We start from the raw sequence: 24,286 nt of genomic DNA on the forward strand, positions 1-24,286 counted from the left end.
CATAGTTTCCATGACCAAATTTAGAGGTGTTGAAATTGCCATATAAAATGACTAATGCTAATCAGTAGCGTGTATATGGCATATCCAATGTAAATTACCATTGAAGTAGCGTAGTTTGTGCCCTACCTACGAGGGCTTTCTGTCAAGCATCCTTGCTTTGTTGCCGTGGAAAATTAACATTTGCAACAAACCACATCGACTCATACCTCTCATTGATGTCCACGGCGATTGCTTTCCAGTTATATATTTTTTTTTTTCATTTTTAGGTAAAAGCCAGTAAATTAGAATATTTTGAAAAACTTGATTTATTTCAGTAATTGCATTCAAAAGGTGTAACTTGTACATTATATTTATTCATTGCACACAGACTGATGCATTCAAATGTTTATTTCATTTAATTTTGATGATTTGAAGTGGCAACAAATGAAAATCCAAAATTCCGTGTGTCACAAAATTAGAATATTACTTAAGGCTAATACAAAAAAGGGATTTTTAGAAATGTTGGCCAACTGAAAAGTATGAAAATGAAAAATATGAGCATGTACAATACTCAATACTTGGTTGGAGCTCCTTTTGCCTCAATTACTGCGTTAATGCGGCGTGGCATGGAGTCGATGAGTTTCTGGCACTGCTCAGGTGTTACGAGAGCCCAGGTTGCTCTGATAGTGGCCTTCAACTCTTCTGCGTTTTTGGGTCTGGCATTCTGCATCTTCCTTTTCACAATACCCCACAGATTTTCTATGGGGCTAAGGTCAGGGGAGTTGGCGGGCCAATTTAGAACAGAAATACCATGGTCCGTAAACCAGGCACGGGTAGATTTTGCGCTGTGTGCAGGCGCCAAGTCCTGTTGGAACTTGAAATCTCCATCTCCATAGAGCAGGTCAGCAGCAGGAAGCATGAAGTGCTCTAAAACTTGCTGGTAGACGGCTGCGTTGACCCTGGATCTCAGGAAACAGAGTGGACCGACACCAGCAGATGACATGGCACCCCAAACCATCACTAATGGGAAACTTTACACTACACTTCAGGCAACGTGGATCCTGTGCCTCTCCTGTCTTCCTCCAGACTCTGGGACCTCGATTTCCAAAGGAAATGCAAAATTTGCTTTCGTCAGAAAACATGACTTTGGACCACTCAGCAGCAGTCCAGCTGGTGTCGGTCCACTCTGTTTCCTGAGATCCAGGGTCAACGCAGCCGTCTACCAGCAAGTTTTAGAGCACTTCATGCTTCCTGCTGCTGACCTGCTCTATGGAGATGGAGATTTCAAGTCCCAACAGGACTTGGCGCCTGCACACAGCGCAAAATCTACCCGTGCCTGGTTTACGGACCATGGTATTTCTGTTCTAAATTGGCCCGCCAACTCCCCTGACCTTAGCCCCATAGAAAATCTGTGGGGTATTGTGAAAAGGAAGATGCAGAATGCCAGACCCAAAAACGCAGAAGAGTTGAAGGCCACTATCAGAGCAACCTGGGCTCTCATAACACCTGAGCAGTGCCAGAAACTCATCGACTCCATGCCACGCCGCATTAACGCAGTAATTGAGGCAAAAGGAGCTCCAACCAAGTATTGAGTATTGTACATGCTCATATTTTTCATTTTCATACTTTTCAGTTGGCCAACATTTCTAAAAATCCCTTTTTTGTATTAGCCTTAAGTAATATTCTAATTTTGTGACACACGGAATTTTGGATTTTCATTTGTTGCCACTTCAAATCATCAAAATTAAATGAAATAAACATTTGAATGCATCAGTCTGTGTGCAATGAATAAATATAATGTACAAGTTACACCTTTTGAATGCAATTACTGAAATAAATCAAGTTTTTCAAAATATTCTAATTTACTGGCTTTTACCTGTATATATTTTTTTTTCGTTTTTTTTTTTTTTTTATATATATATATATATTTTTTCATTTATTTATTTATTTCAGGCAATGACATAAAAAAGTACAAGTTGACAACACATAATAATATAAATTAATATAAATTAATATAGTACATGAGTGTCCAGTTTTGCCTGAATGGGAGTGGGAAGAAGATAATTTATTTAATCCCACCCCCAGTTCTCCATTCAGTGATTATTCACATGAGTTTCACTCTTACTTTGTTCAAGGATTATGATACAGATGTTGTGTCATAGTGGCATTACCACAGGTAACAATAATTATTACACTGTAACAATAATTTGTATCAACAATGTAGGAATAATGAATATACCAACAATGATAATAGACAACATAGCAATAACGGCAAGGAAACATTGAGCACATGTTAACACTTTGAGACAGAGTATAGCAACAGGTCAATTTAAAGACCCTCATCTCTATATTTGAACCAGACTCCATGTTTGTATAATGGTTTAAATCGATTAATAGTTTGGCATTGCTTGTGTTGTAAGTCCAGTTTGTTCCATAGTTTTACTCCGCATACAGACACACAAAAACGTTTACGAGTGGTTTGAGCTCTCGGCAATAAGAAATATCCAAAGCCTATCAAGTTATGAGCCTGCACTCGTCTTATAAAAAAAACGTTGTAGATTAGGCGGCAATAATTTGTTAAATGCTTTATATAAGATGATTAATGTATTATATTTAACAAGGTCATCAAATTTGAGCAACTTTGATTGTCCATCCATCCATCCATCTTCTTCCGCTTATCAGAGGTCGGGTCGCGGGGGCAGCAGCCTAAGCAGGGAAGCCCAGACTTTCCTCTCCCCAGCCACTTCGTCCAGCTCCTCCCGGGGGATCCCGAGGCGTTCCCAGGCCAGCCGGGAGACATAGTCTTCCCAACGTGTCCTGGGTCTTCCCCGTGGCCTCCTACCGGTCGGACGCGTCCGAAACACCTCCCGAGGGAGGCGTTCGGGTGGCATCCTGACCAGATGCCCGAACCACCTCATCTGGCTCCTCTCCATGTGGAGGAGCAGCGGCTTTACTTTGAGCTCCTCCCGGATGACAGAGCTTCTCACCCTATCTCTAAGGGAGAGCCCCGCCACCCGGCGGAGGAAACTCATTTCGGCCGCTTGTACCCGTGATCTTGTCCTTTCGGTCATGACCCAAAGCTCATGACCATAGGTGAGGATGGGAACGTAGATCGACCGGTAAATCGAGAGCTTTGCCTTCTGGCTCAGCTCCTTCTTCACCACAACGGATCGATACAGCGTCCGCATTACTGAAGATGCCGCACCGATCCGCCTGTCGATCTCACGATCCACTCTTCCCTCACTCGTGAACAAGACTCCGAGGTACTTGAACCCCTCCACTTGGGGCAAGATCTCCTCCCCAACCCGGAGATGGCACTCCACCCTTTTCCGGGCGAGAACCATGGACTCGGATTTGGAGGTGCTGATTCCCATCCCAGTCGCTTCACACTCGGCTGCGAACCGATCCAGTGAGAGCTGAAGATCTTGGCCAGATGAAGCCATCAGGACCACATCATCTGCAAAAAGCAGAGACCTAATCCTGCAGGCACCAAACCAGACACCCTCAACGCCCTGACTGCGCCTAGAAATTCTGTCCATAAAGGTTATGGACAGAATCGGTGACAAAGGGCAGCCCTGGCGGAGTCCAACCCTCACTGGAAACGTGTCCGACTTACTGCCGGCAATGCGGACCAAGCTCTGACACCGATTATACACTTATTACACTTTGATTGTATAAACAGATAATGAGTATGTTTTAAATAACCAACGTTGTGAATGATCCGCACTGCTCTTTTCTGTAATATGATCAGAAGATGAATTGTGTTGTGGTAAGTATTCCCCCCTACTTCAACACAGTATGTGAGGTATGGGAGTACCAAGGTGCAGTATAGAGTATGGAGTGCATTTTCATTGAGGTATAGTTTTGCTTTGTTTATAATTGAGAGGCTTTTGGAGATTTTTGTTTTAATGCGTCTGACAACGGAATGACCACAAAAAACATATGGCTTGAAAAGTTTCAAATAAAAACATGCATTTAACATGCATTCACCTTTCTATAACATTGCTACCGACTTATCTCTAATCTAATCCTATGAGCTCTACCCTTCCAGCTTTGTTCATAAAAATGGCGTGACAAGGGTTTCTCTTTACCCCAAATGAGATGAAAGCGCCCATGACGCTGCCGGCAATTGTGGCAAATCCTCCCGTCATGACAGCATGGATCTCAGACTTGGTCATATTCTTTAAGTAGGGCCGAATGAGCAGAGGCGCTTCTGTCTGATGGACAAAAACAGGAATTGTAAAGACAATGTCTGGGGGGGAAATGCATTTGCTGAGCTGAGTTTACCTGGCCGACAAATATATTGCCTGCTATGCTCAAGGTCTCTGTGGGAGAGGTTCCCATTGTTATCTGCATAACCCAGGAGATCTATGTGGCGAAAAACATGTGTCAAACATCACTGGCAGCTGTAAAATTGTTGAAAATAACTACCTTTACAATGAGCCATTGCATGATGCCCAGAAAGTAAAGCACCGACATCACGCTGCTGAAGAACACAACGATTGGCAGAGCCTGAGGAACACCTAATGAGTTAGTATCTAATATTACAGGCCAACAATACACGTATTGGAGATTCAAGCCATCAAAATGCACTGCATCATCTGCATGCGTACTCACCTGAAAGGCAAAGATGCTTCCGATCAATTCTCCGAAAACAAACGAGGAGCCTTCTTTGGTGTAGTCCAGGAAGATCTGAAACACATCAAAACAAACATAGGTTTTATCATTATTTTACATCTCCACATTTTTGCATTTAGGGAAGATGATAATCAGCTCAAATCCGATCTAGTTAAATTTGGAGTACCTGGAGAGAAAAAAATCTGAATGATGGGGTTGAACTAGTTCATGTAAAGAATCACTTGACAATTGTATCCGAATTAATTTAAACAATTCAACATGGAAATATAGGCAGGCCTCAAAATTCAGATAAAAAAAAATTAAGCTTTAAATAATAATTGGACGATATAATTTTATATATATATATATATATATATATATATATATATATATATATATATATATATATATATATATATATATATGTACCAAAAAGCCCTTGATGAAAGCGGATACAATTTCACCCTCACCTATGAACCCACGCCAGGAAACCAGCCAAAAAAGAACAGAAAACGAAACGACATCATCTGGTACAACCCCCCATACAGCAAAAACGTCTCAACGAACATTGGACACAAATTCCTCAATCTGATTGACAAACACTTTCCCAAAGACAACACCCTAAGAAAAGTATTCAACAAGAACAACATTAAATTGAGCTACAGCTGCATGAACAATATACGACAAATCATCTCAAACCACAACAAAACAATTGCAAATGAGCCGTCGACCCTCAGACAGAGCGACTCCAAAACCAACAAAGGATGTAACTGTCGAAAGAAACCTGATTGCCCTCTCAACGGGGGGTGCTTACAAACATCAGTTGTCTACCAATCTAAGGTAATACGCAAGGACATTAACACATCCGACACATATGTAGGATTAACCGAGGGAGAATTCAAAACCAGATGGAACAATCACAAGGCTTCTTTCAGGAACAAAAACCTGCGAAATACCACAGAACTCAGCAAACACATTTGGGACCTCAAAGACAATAATGTTGAATATTCAATAACATGGCAAATTCTTGCATCCAGCACACCTTACAATAGTGGTAATAAAAGATGCAACCTATGCTTGAAAGAGAAACTGTTTATTATTTACCGTCCAGACCTGTCATCCCTCAACAAGCGCAGCGAAATTGTAACAACATGCCGCCATAGACGGAAACACCTCCTAGGTAACACATGAGCCAATCACCACGCCCCTAGGCCAGCCTGTACCCACCCACTCTGTGCCCTATATAAACCATGGTATGCGAATGCTCCCATTAAAATCTCCTGATGATTGAGGGTACCCCCCCTCATGAAACAGGCCTGTAGAGATGAAGTAGTCTTGTGATTTTTTTTCCCACACACATTATATATATATATATATATATATATATATATATATATATATATATATATATATATATATATATATATATATATATATATATATATATATATATCCCTTTTTTGTCAGGTTATTCGTTTTTGGTATTTCTTTTTTTATATCTTGAAAGTGAGTGTATTTTTTTTGTATTGTTACCTTTTTTCTTAAACACATAAATCACCCCGCGTTTTCTAGTTTTTTTGCGCCATTATCATACGTTCTCAATTTTTATTGTTATTATTTGTATTGTTATTATTATATTTTTCGAAATATGCTCAGATGAGTCAGTATGTAGTTTTTTGTATTATTGTTTTTAGCACTATTGTTACTATTATTATTTTATTTATTTGTTCTTACCTGTTTAAAAATAGTCAGTATTTTTAGAGTTTTTGTATTTTTATTTTTGTTTTTAGTATTATAATTACTATAATTGTATTTAGATTTTTTTTCTGTATTTCTATTTATATTATTAACATTATCATTACTATATTATTACTTTGTCAAATAGACTAAACTGAGCTCCAATACAATACTGTATATCATTATACTTGTATTTATGGTGTAATTTACAATGGTGAGTCGAGGGACACAGCTTGAAGATAAAGATTATCAGAGCATCCAACATTATTCTATTCTCAAATAACCCAGCATAAATAACATTATACAGCAGAGTCTTAAAAATAAGAAAGTGAAGAACATGATACCCGAATAGACAAGGCAGACACAAATTAAATAGCAAGAAAGAAAGCAAAAGAAGCAGAAAAAAGAAAAAAAATAGTATATATTAGGAACAAGGGGAGGGGTCAGTAGCACACACAGAGCAGCTATAAAAAGACAGGACATTATGATAGAATATAAAGATTATTGGTAATATATGTACATTTATATGTATGGATTTTTAAAAATACATGTATATATGTAGATAAATATATATGTACATATTAATATATATATACACATATATGTATATATTGTTTGTATTTTCTTTATTTTCATGACTATATACATTGTAGATTGTCACTGAAGGCATCAAAACTATGAATGAACACATGTGGAGTTATGTACTTAACAAAAAAATATTTAAATAACTGAAAACATGTTTTACATTCTAGTTTCTTCAAAATAGCCGCCCTTTGCTCATCGAGAGAATGCCAAGAGTGTGCAAAACAGTGACCAGCTGATATATATATATATATATATATATATATATATATAACTCGTTGGGAGTTTCCTCCTCTCCCAGCTCGCTAGCCTCAATCTGAACCTTGGTATTTACCGTGATGACGGACTGGCAGTGTGTCGCGCCTCGCCAAGGAGCAGCGAGAATACCAAGAAGCGCATATGCCAAATTTTCAAAGAGAACGGCCTACGGATCACGATTGAAGCCAACAAGCAAACCGTCAACTTCCTTGACGTCACTTTCAACCTGAGAAATAACAGCTACCAACCATTCACGAAACCCAACACAACACTCCAATACGTGCACCATGACAGCAACCACCCACCCACCACCACGAAAAGAATACCTACCGGAATCAATAAAAGGCTATCGATGCTGTCATCTAGCAAAGCTGAATTTGACCAAGCAACCCCCCCGTACCAAAAAGCCCTTGATGAAAGCGGATACAATTTCACCCTCACCTATGAACCCACGCCAGGAAACCAGCCAAAAAAGAACAGAAAACGAAACAACATCATCTGGTACAACCCCCCATACAGCAAAAACGTCTCAACGAACATTGGACACAAATTCCTCAATCTGATTGACAAACACTTTCCCAAAGACAACACCCTAAGAAAAGTATTCAACAAGAACAACATTAAATTGAGCTACAGCTGCATGAACAATATACGACAAATCATCTCAAACCACAACAAAACAATTGCAAATGAGCCGTCGACCCCCAGACAGAGCGACTCCAAAACCAACAACGGATGTAACTGTCGAAAGAAACCTGATTGCCCTCTCAACGGGGGGTGCTTACAAACATCAGTTGTCTACCAATCTAAGGTAATACGCAAGGACATTAACACATCCGACACATATGTAGGATTAACCGAGGGAGAATTCAAAACCAGATGGAACAATCACAAGGCTTCTTTCAGGAACAAAAACCTGCGAAATACCACAGATCTCAGCAAACACATTTGGGACCTCAAAGACAATAATGTTGAATATTCAATAACATGGCAAATTCTTGCATCCAGCACACCTTACAATAGTGGTAATAAAAGATGCAACCTATGCTTGAAAGAGAAACTGTTTATTATTTACCGTCCAGACCTGTCATCCCTCAACAAGCGCAGCGAAATTGTAACAACATGCCGCCATAGACGGAAACACCTCCTAGGTAACACATGAGCCAATCACCACACCCCTAAGCCAGCCTGTACCCACCCACTCTGTGCCCTATATAAACCATGGTATGCGAATGCTCCCATTAAAATCTCCTGATGATTGAGGGTACCCCCCCTCATGAAACAGGCCTGTAGAGATGAAATAGTCTTGTGATTTTTTTCCCACACATACATACATACATACATACATACATACATACATATATATATATATATATATATATATATATATATATATATATATATATATATATATATATATATATATATATATATATATATATATATATATATATACATATATATGAAATACTTGACTTGGTGAATTTGAGCTGTAAATATACTCCTCCCCTTTTAGCCACGCCCCCAACCACGCCCCCGTCCCACCCCGACCACGCCCACCCCACCTCCCGAAATCGGAGGTCTCAAGGTTGGCAAGTATGGTCATATGTGTCCTGTACCAATTAACCGTGATAAACAAGGGACGACTGTATTGAAAAGTACGGTTGTTGTTTTCATTTGTAACCTAGAAAAAAGAAATAGACCAAAAAACTATGTCCACTGTAGGGAAACTGCCTCCCTTTGGACACCCCTACTTGAAATCCATTTATAAAGACTGACGCACCTGCACTTGTCGTCCGAGCCACTGGAAAGCGATGAGTCCAGGTTGTGTCCTGATGACGAAAAGTCCAATGCAGAACTGCATGCCCAGACCCCAAAACACTGGCCTCCATGTCACCTGGAAGTCAACAGACAACATCAACACACTTCGACCTCTCAGGTGTCACACTATCTGGCGGACGGCCTCCATAAAACCTTGTGTTTTTGCAAGGAAGCAACTCTGGAAGGAAAAAAATAAAACCCTATTGAGTGACACAAGTCCGAACCATATCCAAAGTCTCGGGAAGAAGCACACGAGCGATAAGTGTGGCGATGACTCAGGTAACTATCCTGTTGGTACCAGAACTCACCGCTGTCCTGTGTGCTGAGCAGGTGAACAGGAGCAGGATGAACATGCACACGCCGCCAAAGGAAATAAGCTGTTCAGGGCGTTTTATGGTGTCTAGCGTCAACCACAGTATGAGCAGAATCGCCACAATGACGATGAAGACCCTGCAAGACACACACCCATGGACGTCATTTGGGGGGAGGGAGAGGGGGAACACTTTGTACCTTTCAAAAATTATTGAACTATTAAATGGAGACAAGTCAAACACTTGTGCCAGGCGGAAAACCGCCACTCAGACCGAAGCTTGTGCCTTTAGACCGCCCACAAGCTCACTGCTTGGCTTTCTGGTGGTGCCTTCTTGCCAACATGACACTGATTGACAGCAAGCGGCAGCTGACGAATCAGAGGTCAGATGCGAGAAAGGACCGAGTCGCAATCATTCACAGGAGAAATTTGTGGTAAAAATTCAAAAACAAGTGTTGTTGTTACAACTGGTGAGTGAGATTATAAACTTTTTCCAAAACTGCTTTTGTAATATTACAGGTGTAGTTCACAGTACATGATATCGGACCAGGAAGAGAGCAGGTGGACTCGCTATCAGGAGTTGTTTTTTTTACCTCTACACGCGCCGGCCCCGACACGTGAGACACTCGTGACTAGTGTGACGCAAAAATAGCCTGTCAAATGTCAATGAATAAATGGCAGAGTGCTTTACATGAAATGTAATCACTAGAGTGCGTGATCGTGGCCTGAAGTGGACAGCAGAAAAATTTAGTTCCGTCCCTGTTTACGTTTTTTTTTTTAAAGTAGCAAATAGCTTGAGATTGTTTACTTAATAGTTTGTTTTTTCTTTTTAATTTTCCTCTGAAAATAAATGAATAACTTATCATGTAGTCTTAATAATCCAAAACATACATCGAGTGCAAGGGTCCCCAAACATTCTGACTCAGGGGCCAAACTGGATTAAAACAAATTTGGACCGGGTCGGGCTATCTATACACACACACACACACACACACACGTTTGTATGTATATATATATATATATATATATATATATATATATATATATATATATATATATATATATATATATATATATATATATATATATATATATATATATATATATATATATATATATATATGTCTTAATAAGGTTATCCAAAAAATAGTGCTCGATACCGCTAGCCTCAATCTGAACCTTGGTATTTACCGTGATGACGGACTGGCAGTGTGTCGCCCCTCGCCAAGGAGCAGCGAGAATACCAAGAAGCGCATATGCCAAATTTTCAAAGAGAACGGCCTACGGATCACGATTGAAGCCAACAAGCAAACCGTCAACTTCCTTGACGTCACTTTCAACCTGAGAAATAACAGCTACCAACCATTCACGAAACCCAACACAACACTCCAATACGTGCACCATGACAGCAACCACCCACCCACCACCACGAGAAGAATACCTACCGGAATCAATAAAAGGCTATCGATGCTGTCATCTAGCAAAGCTGAATTTGACCAAGCAACCCCCCCGTACCAAAAAGCCCTTGATGAAAGCGGATACAATTTCACCCTCACCTATGAACCCACGCCAGGAAACCAGCCAAAAAAGAACAGAAAACGAAACGGCATCATCTGGTACAACCCCCCATACATCAAAAACGTCTCAACGAACATTGGACACAAATTCCTCAATCTGATTGACAAACACTTTCCCAAAGACAACAACCTAAGAAAAGTATTCAACAAGAACAACATTAAATTGAGCTACAGCTGCATGAACAATATACGACAAATCATCTCAAACCACAACAAAACAATTGCAAATGAGCCGTCGACCCCCAGTCAGAGCGACTCCAAAACCAATAAAACATGTAACTGTCGAAAGAAACCTGATTGCCCCCTCAACGGGGGGTGCTTACAAACATCAGTTGTCTACCAATCTAAGGTAATACGCAAGGACATTAACACATCCGACACATATGTAGGATTAACCGAGGGTGAATTCAAAACCAGATGGAACAATCACAAGGCTTCTTTCAGGAACAAAAACCTGCGAAATACCACAGAACTCAGCAAACACATTTGGGACCTCAAAGACAATAATGTTGAATATTCAATAACATGGCAAATTCTTGCATCCAGCACACCTTACAATAGTGGTAATAAAAGATGCAACCTATGCTTGAAAGAGAAACTGTTTATTATTTACCGTCCAGACCTGTCATCCCTCAACAAGCGCAGCGAAATTGTAACATGCCGCCATAGACGGAAACACCTCCTAGGTAACACATGAGCCAATCACCACGCCCCTACGCCAGCCTGTACCCACCCACTCTGTGCCCTATATAAACCATGGTATGCGAATGCTCCCATTAAAATCTCCTGACGATTGAGGGTACCCCCCTCATGAAACAGGCCTGTAGAGATGAAATAGTCTTGTGATTTTTTTCCCACACATACATATATATATATATATATATATATATATATATATATGATCTGAACCTGTTCCCAATTAGCCTGTTCACCTGTGGGATGTTCCAAATAAATGTTTGATGAGCATTTCTCAACTTTATCAGTCTTTTTTGCCACTTGTGCCAGCTTTTTTAAAACATGTTGCAGGCATCAACTTCCAAATGAGCTAATATTTGCAAAAAATAACAAAGTTTTCCAGTTGGAACGTTAGGTATCTTGTCTTTGCAGTACATTCATTTCAATATAAATTGAAAAGGATTTGCAAATCATTGTATTCTGTTTTTATTTACCATTTACACAACGTGCCAACTTCACTGGTTTTGGGTTTTGTGTTTATATATATATATATATATATATATATATATATACATATATATATATATAAATATATATATGTGTATATATATATATATGTATATATACATATATATATATATATATATATATATATATATATATAAACGTGTGTGTGTGTGTGTGTGTTTGTGTGTGTATCATTGTATTCTGTTTTTATTTACCATTTACACAACGTGCCAACTTCACTGGTTTTGGGTTTTGTGTTTATATATATATATATGTATATATATATATATACATATATATATATATATATATATATATGTATATATATATATATACATATATATATATATATATATAAATATATATATATGTGTATATACATATATACATATATATATATATATATATATATATATATATAAACGTGTGTGTTTGTGTGTGTGTGTGTGTGTGTGTGTGTGTGTGTATGAGTGTGGATAGCCCGACCCGGGCCAAATATTTTATATTTATATAAGTATTACGGGTGTAAAAAAAAAAAAGATTTTCGAATGAATCGCGATTCTTATTTGTAACGATTCTTAATCGATTCAGTTTTTAGTTTTTAAACCTGTCCTATGTAGCCACTCAGGTAAATCATATTGTTGATGTACAAACCCCAAAACAAGTGAAGTTGGCACGTTGTGTAAATCGTAAATAAAAACAGAATACAATGATTTGCAAATCTTTTTTAACATATATTTGTCATGACTTGGACTTTGGCTTGGTTTGTTCTCCCGTGGTGCAAATGAACTGGACTGGTCAAGGCTTGAAGGTGGGTACATGATTTATTTTAAACTATCAAAAAAGGAATAAACAAAAAGCGCGCACAGTGGCGGAGAATAAAACTAGACTTTAAACACAAAACTTGCACATTGGCAGAAACTATGAACAATTAAACAAAACACTAACTGTGGCTTAACGAACAAAAACTTACTTGGCATGGAACCGGCATGAAAAAAAGAGTAGCAAGGGTCATCAGGGTGTGGAGAGTGTGCAGGAGCATAAATGTGGTGATGTCGTCAGAACGAACAACAGAAAATGAATGAACTTAAATACTATGGACATGATTAGTGAAAGCAGGTGCGTGACTCGAAACGTGAAACAGGTGCGTGACGTGACAGGTGAAAACTAATGGTTGCTATGGTGACAAGAGTGCACAATGAGTCCAAACGTGGAACAGGTGCGTGACGTGACAGGTGAAACTAATGGTTGCTATGGTGACAAAACAAAACAAAAGTGCACAAAAAGTCCAAAATTTAAACCGAACATTACTAAAACAAAACATGATCACACAGACATGACAATATTCAATTCAATAGACTGCAAAGACAAGATACTTAATGTTTGTACCGAGAAAGTTTTTTGTTTTTCAAAATAATCATTAAGAATTTAATGGCAGCAATACACTGCAAAAAAGTTGGCTCTGGGGCATTTTTACCACTGTGTTACATGGCCTTTCCTTTGAACAACACTCAGTAAACATTTGGTAACTGACGAGACCAATTTTTAAAGCTTTTCAGGTGGAATTATTTCCCATTCTTGCTTGATGTACAGCTTAAGTTGTTCAACAGTCCGGGGGTCTCCGTTGTCGTATTTTAGGCTTCATAATGCGCCACACATTTTCAATGGGAGACAGGTCTGGTCAGTCTAGTACACTCTTTTACTACGAAGCCACGCTGTTGTAACACGTGCAGAATGTGGCTTGACATTGTCTTGCTGAAATAAGCAGGGGCGTCCATGAAAAAGACATTGCTTGGATGGCAACATATGTTGCTCCAAAACCTGTATGTACCTTTCAGCATTAATGGTGCCTTCACAGATGTGTAAGTTACCCATGCCTTGGGCACTAATACACCCCCATACCATCACAGATGCTGGCTTTTCAACTTTGCGCCTATAACAATCCGGAAGGTTCTTTTCCTCTTTGGTCCGGAGGACACAACATCCACAGTTTCCAAAAACAATTTGAAATGTGGACTCGTCAGACCACAGAACACTTTTCCACTTTGCATCAGTCCATCTTAGATGAGCTTGGGCCCAGCGAAGCGTTTCTGGGTGTTGTTGATAAATGGCTTTGGCTTTGCATAGGAGAGTTTTAACTTGCACTTACAGATGAAGCGACCAACTGTAGTTACTGACAGTGGTTTTCTGAAGTGTTCCTGAGCCCATGTGGTGGTATCCTTTACACACTGATGTCGCTTTTTGATGCAGTACCACCTGAGGGATCGAAGGTCACAGGCATTCAATGTTGGTTTTCAGCCTTGCCGCTTACGTGCAGTGATTTCTCCAGATTCTCTGAACCTTTTGATGATATTACGGACCGTAGATGGTGAAATCCCTAAATTCCTTGCAATAACTTGTCGAGAAATGTTGTTCTTAAACTGTTGGACAATTTGCTAACGCATTTGTTGACAAAGTGGTGACCCTCGCCCCATCCTTGTTTTTGAATGACTGAGCATTTCATGGAAGTTGCTTTTATACCCAATCATGGCACCCACCTGTTCCCAATTAGCCTGTTCACCTGTGGGATGTTCCAAATAAGTGTTTGATGAGCATTCATCAACTTTCTCAGTATTTTTTGCCACTTGTGCCAGCTTTTTTGAAACATGTTGCACGCAACAACAAAGTTTTCCAGTTCAAACGTTAAGTATCTTGTCTTTGCAGTCTATTCAATTGAATATAAATTGAAAAGGATTTGCAAATCATTGTATTCTGTTTTTATTTACCATTTACACAACGTGCCAACTTCACTGGTTTTGGGTTTCGTAGATGCCCATATCTGCTGTAAATATTTACTTTAGAAATGAGAAGTGTGAGAAACTTGTCTTGTTGCCTTATTTGTATTTGACTTTATTAAATGTTTGGGTAAAGTTTTAATGAAACAAAACAGTTTTCTTTTAAGAGCTGTTCATCTTTTTGTATGGCAGTATGTAGTTAGTCATAGAACTGGCACCCAATGTTATTAAAAAAGTATGGATTTTAAATCGAGAATCATTTTGAATCTATAATTGGTTCTGAATCAAATCGTCACCCCCATTGAATTGTGTAGTGTCCATAAAGTCACAGCCCTAATATGTATATATATTTAAAAAAAAAATAATAATAATAATAATAATAATAAAATTAAAAAAAAAAAAATATATATATATATATATATATATATATATATATATATATATATATATATATATATATATATATATATATATATATATATATATATATATATATATATACACAGGTAAAAGCCAGTAAATTAGAATATTTTGAAAAACTTGATTTATTTCAGTAATTGCATTCAAAAGGTGTAACTTGTACATTATATTTATTCATTGCACACAGACTGATGCATTCAAATGTTTATTTCATTTAATTTTGATGATTTGAAGTGGCAACAAATGAAAATCCAAAATTCCGTGTGTCACAAAATTAGAATATTACTTAAGGCTAATACAAAAAAGGGATTTTTAGAAATGTTGGCCAACTGAAAAGTATGAAAATGAAAAATATGAGCATGTACAATACTCAAAACTTGGTTGGAGCTCCTTTTGCCTCAATTACTGCGTTAATGCGGCGTGGCATGGAGTCGATGAGTTTCTGGCACTGCTCAGGTGTTATGAGAGCCCAGGTTGCTCTGATAGTGGCCTTCAACTCTTCTGCGTTTTTGGGTCTGGCATTCTGCATCTTCCTTTTCACAATACCCCACAGATTTTCTATGGGGCTAAGGTCAGGGGAGTTGGCGGGCCAATTTAGAACAGAAATACCATGGTCCGTAAACCAGGCACGGGTAGATTTTGCGCTGTGTGCAGGCGCCAAGTCCTGTTGGAACTTGAAATCTCCATCTCCATAGAGCAGGTCAGCAGCAGGAAGCATGAAGTGCTCTAAAACTTGCTGGTAGACGGCTGCGTTGACCCTGGATCTCAGGAAACAGAGTGGACCGACACCAGCAGATGACATGGCACCCCAAACCATCACCCAACCATGCAAATTTTGCATTTCCTTTGGAAATCGAGGTCCCAGAGTCTGGAGGAAGACAGGAGAGGCACAGGATCCACGTTGCCTGAAGTCTAGTGTAAAGTTTCCACCATCAGTGATGGTTTGGGGTGCCATGTCATCTGCTGGTGTCGGTTCCAACAGGACTTGGCACCTGCACACGGCGCAAAATCTACCCGTGCCTGGTTTACGGACCATGGTATTTCTGTTCTAAATTGGCCCGCCAACTCCCCTGACCTTAGCCCCATAGAAAATCTGTGGGGTATTGTGAAAAGGAAGATGCAGAATGCCAGACCCAAAAACGCAGAAGAGTTGAAGGCCACTATCAGAGCAACCTGGGCTCTCATAACACCTGAGCAGTGCCAGAAACTCATCGACTCCATGCCACGCCGCATTAACGCAGTAATTGAGGCAAAAGGAGCTCCAACCAAGTATTGAGTATTGTACATGCTCATATTTTTCATTTTCATACTTTTCAGTTGGCCAACATTTCTAAAATTCCCTTTTTTGTATTAGCCTTAAGTAATATTCTAATTTTGTGACACACGGAATTTTGGATTTTCATTTGTTGCCACTTCAAATCATCAAAATTAAATGAAATAAACATTTGAATGCATCAGTCTGTGTGCAATGAATAAATATAATGTACAAGTTACACCTTTTGAATGCAATTACTGAAATAAATCAAGTTTTTCAAAATATTCTAATTTACTGGCTTTTACCTGTATATATTTAAATACATATATATATATATATATATATATATATATATATATATATATATATATATATATATGGACGCTGCCAGCCCAATCCAAATGTCATCCCTGCACACACCCTTTGTCAAATTCTTGCTTATCTAATGTAGCCATCAGTCAGCGTATCCACTCACCATTTAATCCACCTTAAATTAGATGTGAAGCATTCCAGCGCAGGTTCGAAACAACGACTGATACTCTCCCCCTTGTACTTTTTCACCAGGTCGTAGGACTTGGACGTAACTGCCAGGCAGGTGAGGACCACCAGCGCTGTGGCCCTCTGGAAATCCAAAACACAGGCGGTGATGAAATATGCCACATACCCTATTGGAGCAGAAAAAAAAACACTTACAGTAAATCCAAACTTTACTTTACTTTGAAATCTGACACTGTACCTGCTCCGAGTATGCCCAAGACTGCGTGCTTGAAGGTTTTGGAGTGAGCTTTCAGGTAATCCTCGGTGGCGTAAATCGGCTTGGAAATTTGGCTGAAGAACACACAAAAAAATAAATCCTCCATTGTACATTTATGGAACACAAAGTGAATTTCATTGAGGGCCACATTGCAGTTATAATGTAGCTGTCTTCAGAGGGAATTTCTAACAAAATATGCATATAAAATGTATACAAATTCGCTTCATGATATTATTACACAATTGACTATGCATTTATCGCTGTTAATTGGTTTCGGACATGACCGCGCTAAATTAATCCCCCCAAAGTAGGAATAATTATTATAAATCAAGTATTTTCATAGCTAGAGCATAGTGTTTACGACCGTCTGAGTAGAGTTTTCAACCTTCTGAGCAACCTTTAGACATGAAACACCCTTTAGTCACCTTTGCACTTTCTAAAACCAATAAGGTCATCCTTTCCAAAAGGATATTCCACAATGTTTTGGTCCTAAATTTTGTATTTTCAAGCATAAAAATGGCTGAATAAACTAAAAATATCAATTCAAGCGTAGTATTGCCTCTAGATGAGACCTAACTAATCAGAGTGTGCTGTTTAGTATCGTGGCCACTTATTGGCTTAGCCTTTAGGCAGCATTACTATTTTGTATTGGATTAAAATGGTGTGAAGGTGACTAAAGACTGCTATTTCATGTCTAGTGTGCTTATTTAGAAGGTAATTAAAAAAAAAAATTATGCTATAGCTATGAAAATATTTGAATTATAATTTATTATTCTTACGTCACGTATTAACCGCGGTCATATCCGGAACCAATTAACAGCAATAAACGAGGGACAACTACATGCTGCCTGAGCCTGAGCCAATCAGTGATCACAATACTGAATTAAAGCTGCAAGCAGCGATGGACGGGACCGACTTCGACGGCACATAAAATCCAAACCGGAGCAGTAATTAAAACTCTTTCGTCAACTTTTAATCAGAAGAGTTCAATCTCTCTCCTGTGCTAGTTTGAAGCCGACACGACAAACGCGCTCAAAGGAGATCATGTTTGAAAAAAGGTGACCGGTTTTTACAAAACTTTTGTTTTGAAGGGGGAATTGCAAACTTCCTGTTGATTTTTGCTGGGGGTTGTCAATACATGAAATGTAGGTCTAAGTGAGACCTACATAGAGGTTTTTGTTGTCATTCCTACTGGAAGTTACAGGCAGTTTTGTCTGAGTTTTCTTCCTAGGAGCAGTTGTGTCTGCGTTTTCTACCTCGGGGGCGCTAGAGCGCAATTTTGAGTTTTGGGGTTGGGTTTTTTTATTAGATCGCAAATGTTGCCAGTCCTGATGTGTGTGTCCAGTTTGGTGAGTTTTGAAGCATGTTAAGAGGGTCAAATTGTAGCTCAAAGAGGCAAAAGTGACTGTTTTTACAAAACTTTTGTTTTGAAGGGAGAATTGCCAACATCCTGTTGATTTTTGCTGAAGGGTGTCATTGTATGAAATGTAGGTCTAAGTGAGACCTACATAGAGGTTTTTGTTTCATGTCGCTACAACATTCTTGCTGGAAGTTATAGGCCGTTTTGACTGTGTTTTCTTCCTAGGGTTTTTTTTTAGTTTTTTTATTAGATGGCAATTTTTGCCAGTCCTGATGTGTGTGTCAAATATGGTGAGTTTAGAAGCATGTTAAGGGGGTCAAATTACAGCTCAAAGAGGCGGCGGAATAATAATAAAACATTACAATAACAATAGGGTCCTCTGTCCCAAAGGGACATTGCGGTCCCTAACTATGAACTGTAATTGGTTTGGTCTCCTCTAGTGGTCATTACTATTGTAGTGTTGATATTTTTAGTTTACTTATCAATTTGTATGCTTGGAAATGCTTAATTTTTGACCCAAAAATTGTATAATATGGTTTAAGAAAAGTTTAAATATGTGCTGTGGTGAAGCTGCACATATGATGTGGCGAGGGACGACTGTATTATATTGTTTACGTACACAAAAAAAAAAAAAAAAGCTTATTTCTGTAAATGGAAAAACGGTTTCACAGTTTGTATGTTTTTTTTTTTTGATGGATAACTTGCTTTTTAATCATAAGTCAAGCAGATTTGTATGTATTTATTTTTATTTCAACAAAATATTTTGGGGGAATGTTTGTTAATGTAATAGTTATATACAGGTAAAAGCCAGTAAATTAGAATATTTTGAAAAACTTGATTTATTTCAGTAATTGCATTCAAAAGGTGTAACTTGTACATTATATTTATTCATTGCACACAGACTGATGCATTCAAATGTTTATTTCATTTAATTTTGATGATTTGAAGTGGCAACAAATGAAAATCCAAAATTCCGTGTGTCACAAAATTAGAATATTACTTAAGGCTAATACAAAAAAGGGATTTTTAGAAATGTTGGCCAACTGAAAAGTATGAAAATGAAAAATATGAGCATGTACAATACTCAATACTTGGTTGGAGCTCCTTTTTCCTCAATTACTGCGTTAATGCGGCGTGGCATGGAGTCGATGAGTTTCTGGCACAGCTCAGGTGTTATGAGAGCCCAGGTTGCTCTGATAGTGGCCTTCAACTCTTCTGCGTTTTTGGGTCTGGCATTCTGCATCTTCCTTTTCACAATACCCCACAGATTTTCTATGGGGCTAAGGTCAGGGGAGTTGGCGGGCCAATTTAGAACAGAAATACCATAGTCCGTAAACCAGGCACGGGTAGATTTTGCGCTGTGTGCAGGCGCCAAGTCCTGTTGGAACTTGAAATCTCCATCTCCATAGAGCAGGTCAGCAGCAGGAAGCATGAAGTGCTCTAAAACTTGCTGGTAGACGGCTGCGTTGACCCTGGATCTCAGGAAACAGAGTGGACCGACACAAGCAGATGACATGGCACCCCAAACCATCACCCAACCATGCAAATTTTGCATTTCCTTTGGAAATCGAGGTCCCAGAGTCTGGAGGAAGACAAGAGAGGCACAGGATCCACGTTGCCTGAAGTCTAGTGTAAAGTTTCCACCATCAGTGATGGTATTGTGAAAAGGAAGATGCAGAATGCCAGACCCAAAAACGCAGAAGAGTTGAAGGCCACTATCAGAGCAACCTGGGCTCTCATAACACCTGAGCAGTGCCAGAAACTCATCGACTCCATGCCACGCCGCATTAACGCAGTAATTGAGGCAAAAGGAGCTCCAACCAAGTATTGAGTATTGTACATGCTCATATTTTTCATTTTCATACTTTTCAGTTGGCCAACATTTCTAAAAATCCCTTTTTTGTATTAGCCTTAAGTAATATTCTAATTTTGTGACACACGGAATTTTGGATTTTCATTTGTTGCCACTTCAAATCATCAAAATTAAATGAAATAAACATTTGAATGCATCAGTCTGTGTGCAATGAATAAATATAATGTACAAGTTACACCTTTTGAATGCAATTACTGAAATAAATCAAGTTTTTCAAAATATTCTAATTTACTGGCTTTTACCTGTATATATATTATAAGATATGCAAGATAAAGTAGCTTATTGCACATTATTTCCGGGCTTATAAAATGACCTGGTGGGCCAGATCTGCCCCCTGTGATGAAATACTTGTTTATATTCACATTGACACAACAATTGCATCCAAAACACAACATCAAACACACCTTAAATATGAGCCCAGTCCTTTTCTAGACTGTTCCTCTTGCTTTTTGCTGCTGCCAGGATCTCCTATGCAGCCTTCCTATTGGAGAATATGCTTATTTGATTGCTTACCGCCCCAACAGGCACAAGACACTATTTATTAAACATACATGTTTTTAAAACTGACTTCGAAACAACGTTGCAAAATAGTTGTCATTGTAAATTGAGACAACGTTGATGTCTTTTTGATTGATTGAGACTTTTATTAGTAGTTTACACAGTACAGTACATATTCCGTACAATTGACCACTAAATGGTCGAAAGAGTTTTTCAACTTGTTTAAGTCGGGGGGTCCACGTTAATCAATTCATGGTAAATGTTGGATCCACGTTGTTGGTTGGAAAATGACCAAATTTCAATGCTCAGATCAACGTTACAACCTGACATTGAATGAACGTCGTCAAAAAGTATGTTGTTTCAATGTTATCTTTGTGTTGTAGAATATCGGTTGGGAAATGCCCAAAAATTCAATGGTCAAATCAATGTCAGTACCCGACATTGATTAAATGTTGTCAAAAAGCATGTTTTTCCAACGTTAAGTTTGAGTTGCTCAACGTCAGGACCTAATTCAACAAGTTCTCAACGTTGCTTCGTGCCTGTTGGGTGCCTTCCAAAACAACACACATCCGCACATACCTCTATTTCAAACGCCTGGTTGCACACTCCCTTCCCGTTCTTAGGTTCAATTCTGTTGCTTTCCTCTGCACACAGAGAAAAAAAACACACAAACAAGGTTGACTCTTGTGCAAACAAAATAGTCCTAATACCGACTTGTTTTACCGAGAGAGGGAAAAAAAAAAAGGCTGAGCTAAAAGGCTTACTCATTGTGCGTGCTCCTCAACTGTGCTGCCAAATGCTGCACTTGCACACATGCAGGGAAATATAGCCTGCCCCTCCATGCCCTCACCTTATCACTAATTGACAGACACATTACGTACTGATCCCACCTGTGCAGGGGGAGCAGTATTCCAAGGACCTTCTGGAACATGACTTTTCACATTGAATCAAAAACACAATCAGGCTTCTTTGACTCCCTCTCACAGAACGATACAATTCAACTCATTCTCAATAAATGCCATTGTGTAACTTGTTTATCAGATATCATCCAAAGTAAGCGCAGTGCAACCTGGATTTTTTTTTTGTTATTTATTTCCCTCCACAATGATGATTCATCGTCGCTTTTAATGGCCGAACTTTGTCCATGGCCCTCACTGCAAATGTGATCTCGTCACACCCACAACAAGCACATGGTCCATGGTCCACAAACGGATGTTTTTCTTACTGGTGAGGATGAGCACAAAATTTGCAGCGCGGTGCAATGGAAACAAGTTAACATTTTGTAATAATAATGCATGTTTAATATGAAAAATGTTAGAATGATACATGAAATAAATACTGACAAAAAACATTGTATAATAAATTAGGGCTGTATTGACATGAAAATGTCAAAACACGGTTATCATTATTTACCGCAAAATTCTTAAATCAATCAATCAATCAATCAATCTTTATTTATATAGCCCTAAAGCGATGGACGGGACCGACTTCGACGGCACATAAAATCCAAACCGGAGCAGTAATTAAAACTCTTTCGTCAACTTTTAATCAGAAGAGTTCAATCTCTCTCCTGTGCTAGTTTGAAGCCGACACGACAAACGCGCTCAAAGGAGATAATGTTTGAAAAAAGGTGACCGGTTTTTACAAAACTTTTGTTTTGAAGGGGGAATTGCAAACTTCCTGTTGATTTTTGCTGGGGGTTGTCAATACATGAAATGTAGGTCTAAGTGAGACCTACATAGAGGTTTTTGTTGTCATTCCTACTGGAAGTTACAGGCAGTTTTGTCTGAGTTTTCTTCCTAGGAGCAGTTGTGTCTGCGTTTTCTACCTCGGGGGCGCTAGAGCGCAATTTTGAGTTTTGGGGTTGGGTTTTTTTATTAAATCGCAAATGTTGCCAGTCCTGATGTGTGTGTCCAGTTTGGTGAGTCCATAAACGGATGTTTTTCTTACTGGTGAGGATGAGCACACAATTTGCAGCGCGGTGCAATGGAAACAAGTTAACATTTTGTAATAATAATGCATGTTTAATATGAAAAATGTTAGAATGATACATGAAATAAATACTGACAAAAAACATTGTATAATAAATTAGGGCTGTATTGACATGAAAATGTCAAAACACGGTTATCATTATTTACCGCAAAATTCTTAAATCAATCAATCAATCAATCAATCTTTATTTATATAGCCCTAAATCACAAGTGTCTCAAAGGGCTGCACGAGCCACAACGACATCCTCGGTACAAAGCCCACATACGGGCAAGGAAAAACTCACCCCAGTGGGACGTCGATGTGAATGACTATGAGAAACCTTGGAGAGGATCGCATATGTGGGTAACCCCCCTCCTCTAGGGGAGACCGAAAGCAATGGATGTCGAGTGGGTCTGACATAATATTGTGAGAGTCCAGTCCATAGTGGATCCAACATAATAGTAAGAGTCCAGTCCATAGTGGGGCCAGCAGGACACCATCCCGAGCGGAGACGGGTCAGCAGCGCAGAGATGTTCCCAGCCGATGCACAGGCGAGCGGTCCACCCCGGGTCCCGACTCTGGACAGCCAGCACTTCATCCATGGCCACCGGACCTGTGCCCCCCCCCCCCTCAAGGAAAAGGGGAGCAGAGGAGAAAAGAAAAGAAACGGCAGATCAACTGGTCTAACAGGGGGGCTATTTAAAGGCTAGAGTATACAAATGAGTTTTAAGATGGGACTTAAATGCTTCTACTGAGGTAGCATCTCTAATTGTTACCGGGAGGGCATTCCATAGTACTGGAGCCCGAATAGAAAACGCTCTATAGCCCGCAGACTTTTTTTGGGCTCTGGGAATCACTAATAAGCCGGAGTTCTTTGAACGCAGATTTCTTGCCGGGACATATGGTACAATGCAATCGACAAGATAGGACGGAGCTAGACCGTGTAGTATTTTATACGTAAGTAGTAAAACCTTAAAGTCACATCTTAAGTGCACAGGAAGCCAGTGCAGGTGAGCCAGTATAGGCGTAATATGATCAAACTTTCTTGTTCTTGTCAAAAGTCTAGCAGCCGCATTTTGTACCAACTGTAATTTTTTAATGCTAGACATAGGGAGACCCGAAAATAATACGTTACAGTAGTCGAGACGAGACGTAACGAACGCATGAATAATGATCTCAGCGTCGCTAGTGGATAAAATAGAACGAATTTTAGCGATATTACGGAGATGAAAGAAGGCCGTTTTAGTAACACTCTTAATGTGTGATTCAAAGGAGAGAGTTGGGTGGAAGATAATACCCAGATTCTTTACTGATTCGC

At 39.1% G+C, this 24,286-nt stretch overlaps 1 protein-coding gene across 3 annotated transcripts in view; it reads right to left on the bottom strand.

Moving 5' to 3' along the window:
* Positions 1-24,286, bottom strand: part of slc28a1 (solute carrier family 28 member 1) — a 72,037-nt gene that overhangs the window by 35,013 nt on the left and 12,738 nt on the right. For 2 of the 3 annotated variants that reach the window (XR_009810520.1, XM_061925222.2), the window contains exons 2-11: positions 21,577-21,641; positions 20,904-20,980; positions 17,249-17,340; positions 16,988-17,177; positions 9,303-9,444; positions 8,957-9,070; positions 4,597-4,671; positions 4,411-4,491; positions 4,267-4,347; positions 4,071-4,196 (exon numbers count right to left, since the gene is read on the bottom strand). Coding sequence is in view for 2 of the 3 variants with exons in the window: in XM_061925222.2 (XP_061781206.1) it covers positions 4,071-4,196; positions 4,267-4,347; positions 4,411-4,491; positions 4,597-4,671; positions 8,957-9,070; positions 9,303-9,444; positions 16,988-17,177; positions 17,249-17,340; positions 20,904-20,980; positions 21,577-21,641 (1,043 nt within the window). In the remaining variant the exon portion in view is untranslated. Of the gene's footprint in view, positions 1-4,070; positions 4,197-4,266; positions 4,348-4,410; positions 4,492-4,596; positions 4,672-8,956; positions 9,071-9,302; positions 9,445-16,987; positions 17,178-17,248; positions 17,341-20,903; positions 20,981-21,576; positions 21,642-21,761; positions 21,873-24,286 lie in introns of those variants that run through there. The other variant, XM_061925223.2, reaches the window with a different exon arrangement.

This window comes from Nerophis lumbriciformis, linkage group LG29 (assembly GCF_033978685.3).
Source record: "Nerophis lumbriciformis linkage group LG29, RoL_Nlum_v2.1, whole genome shotgun sequence".
Lineage (NCBI taxonomy): Eukaryota > Metazoa > Chordata > Actinopteri > Syngnathiformes > Syngnathidae > Nerophis > Nerophis lumbriciformis.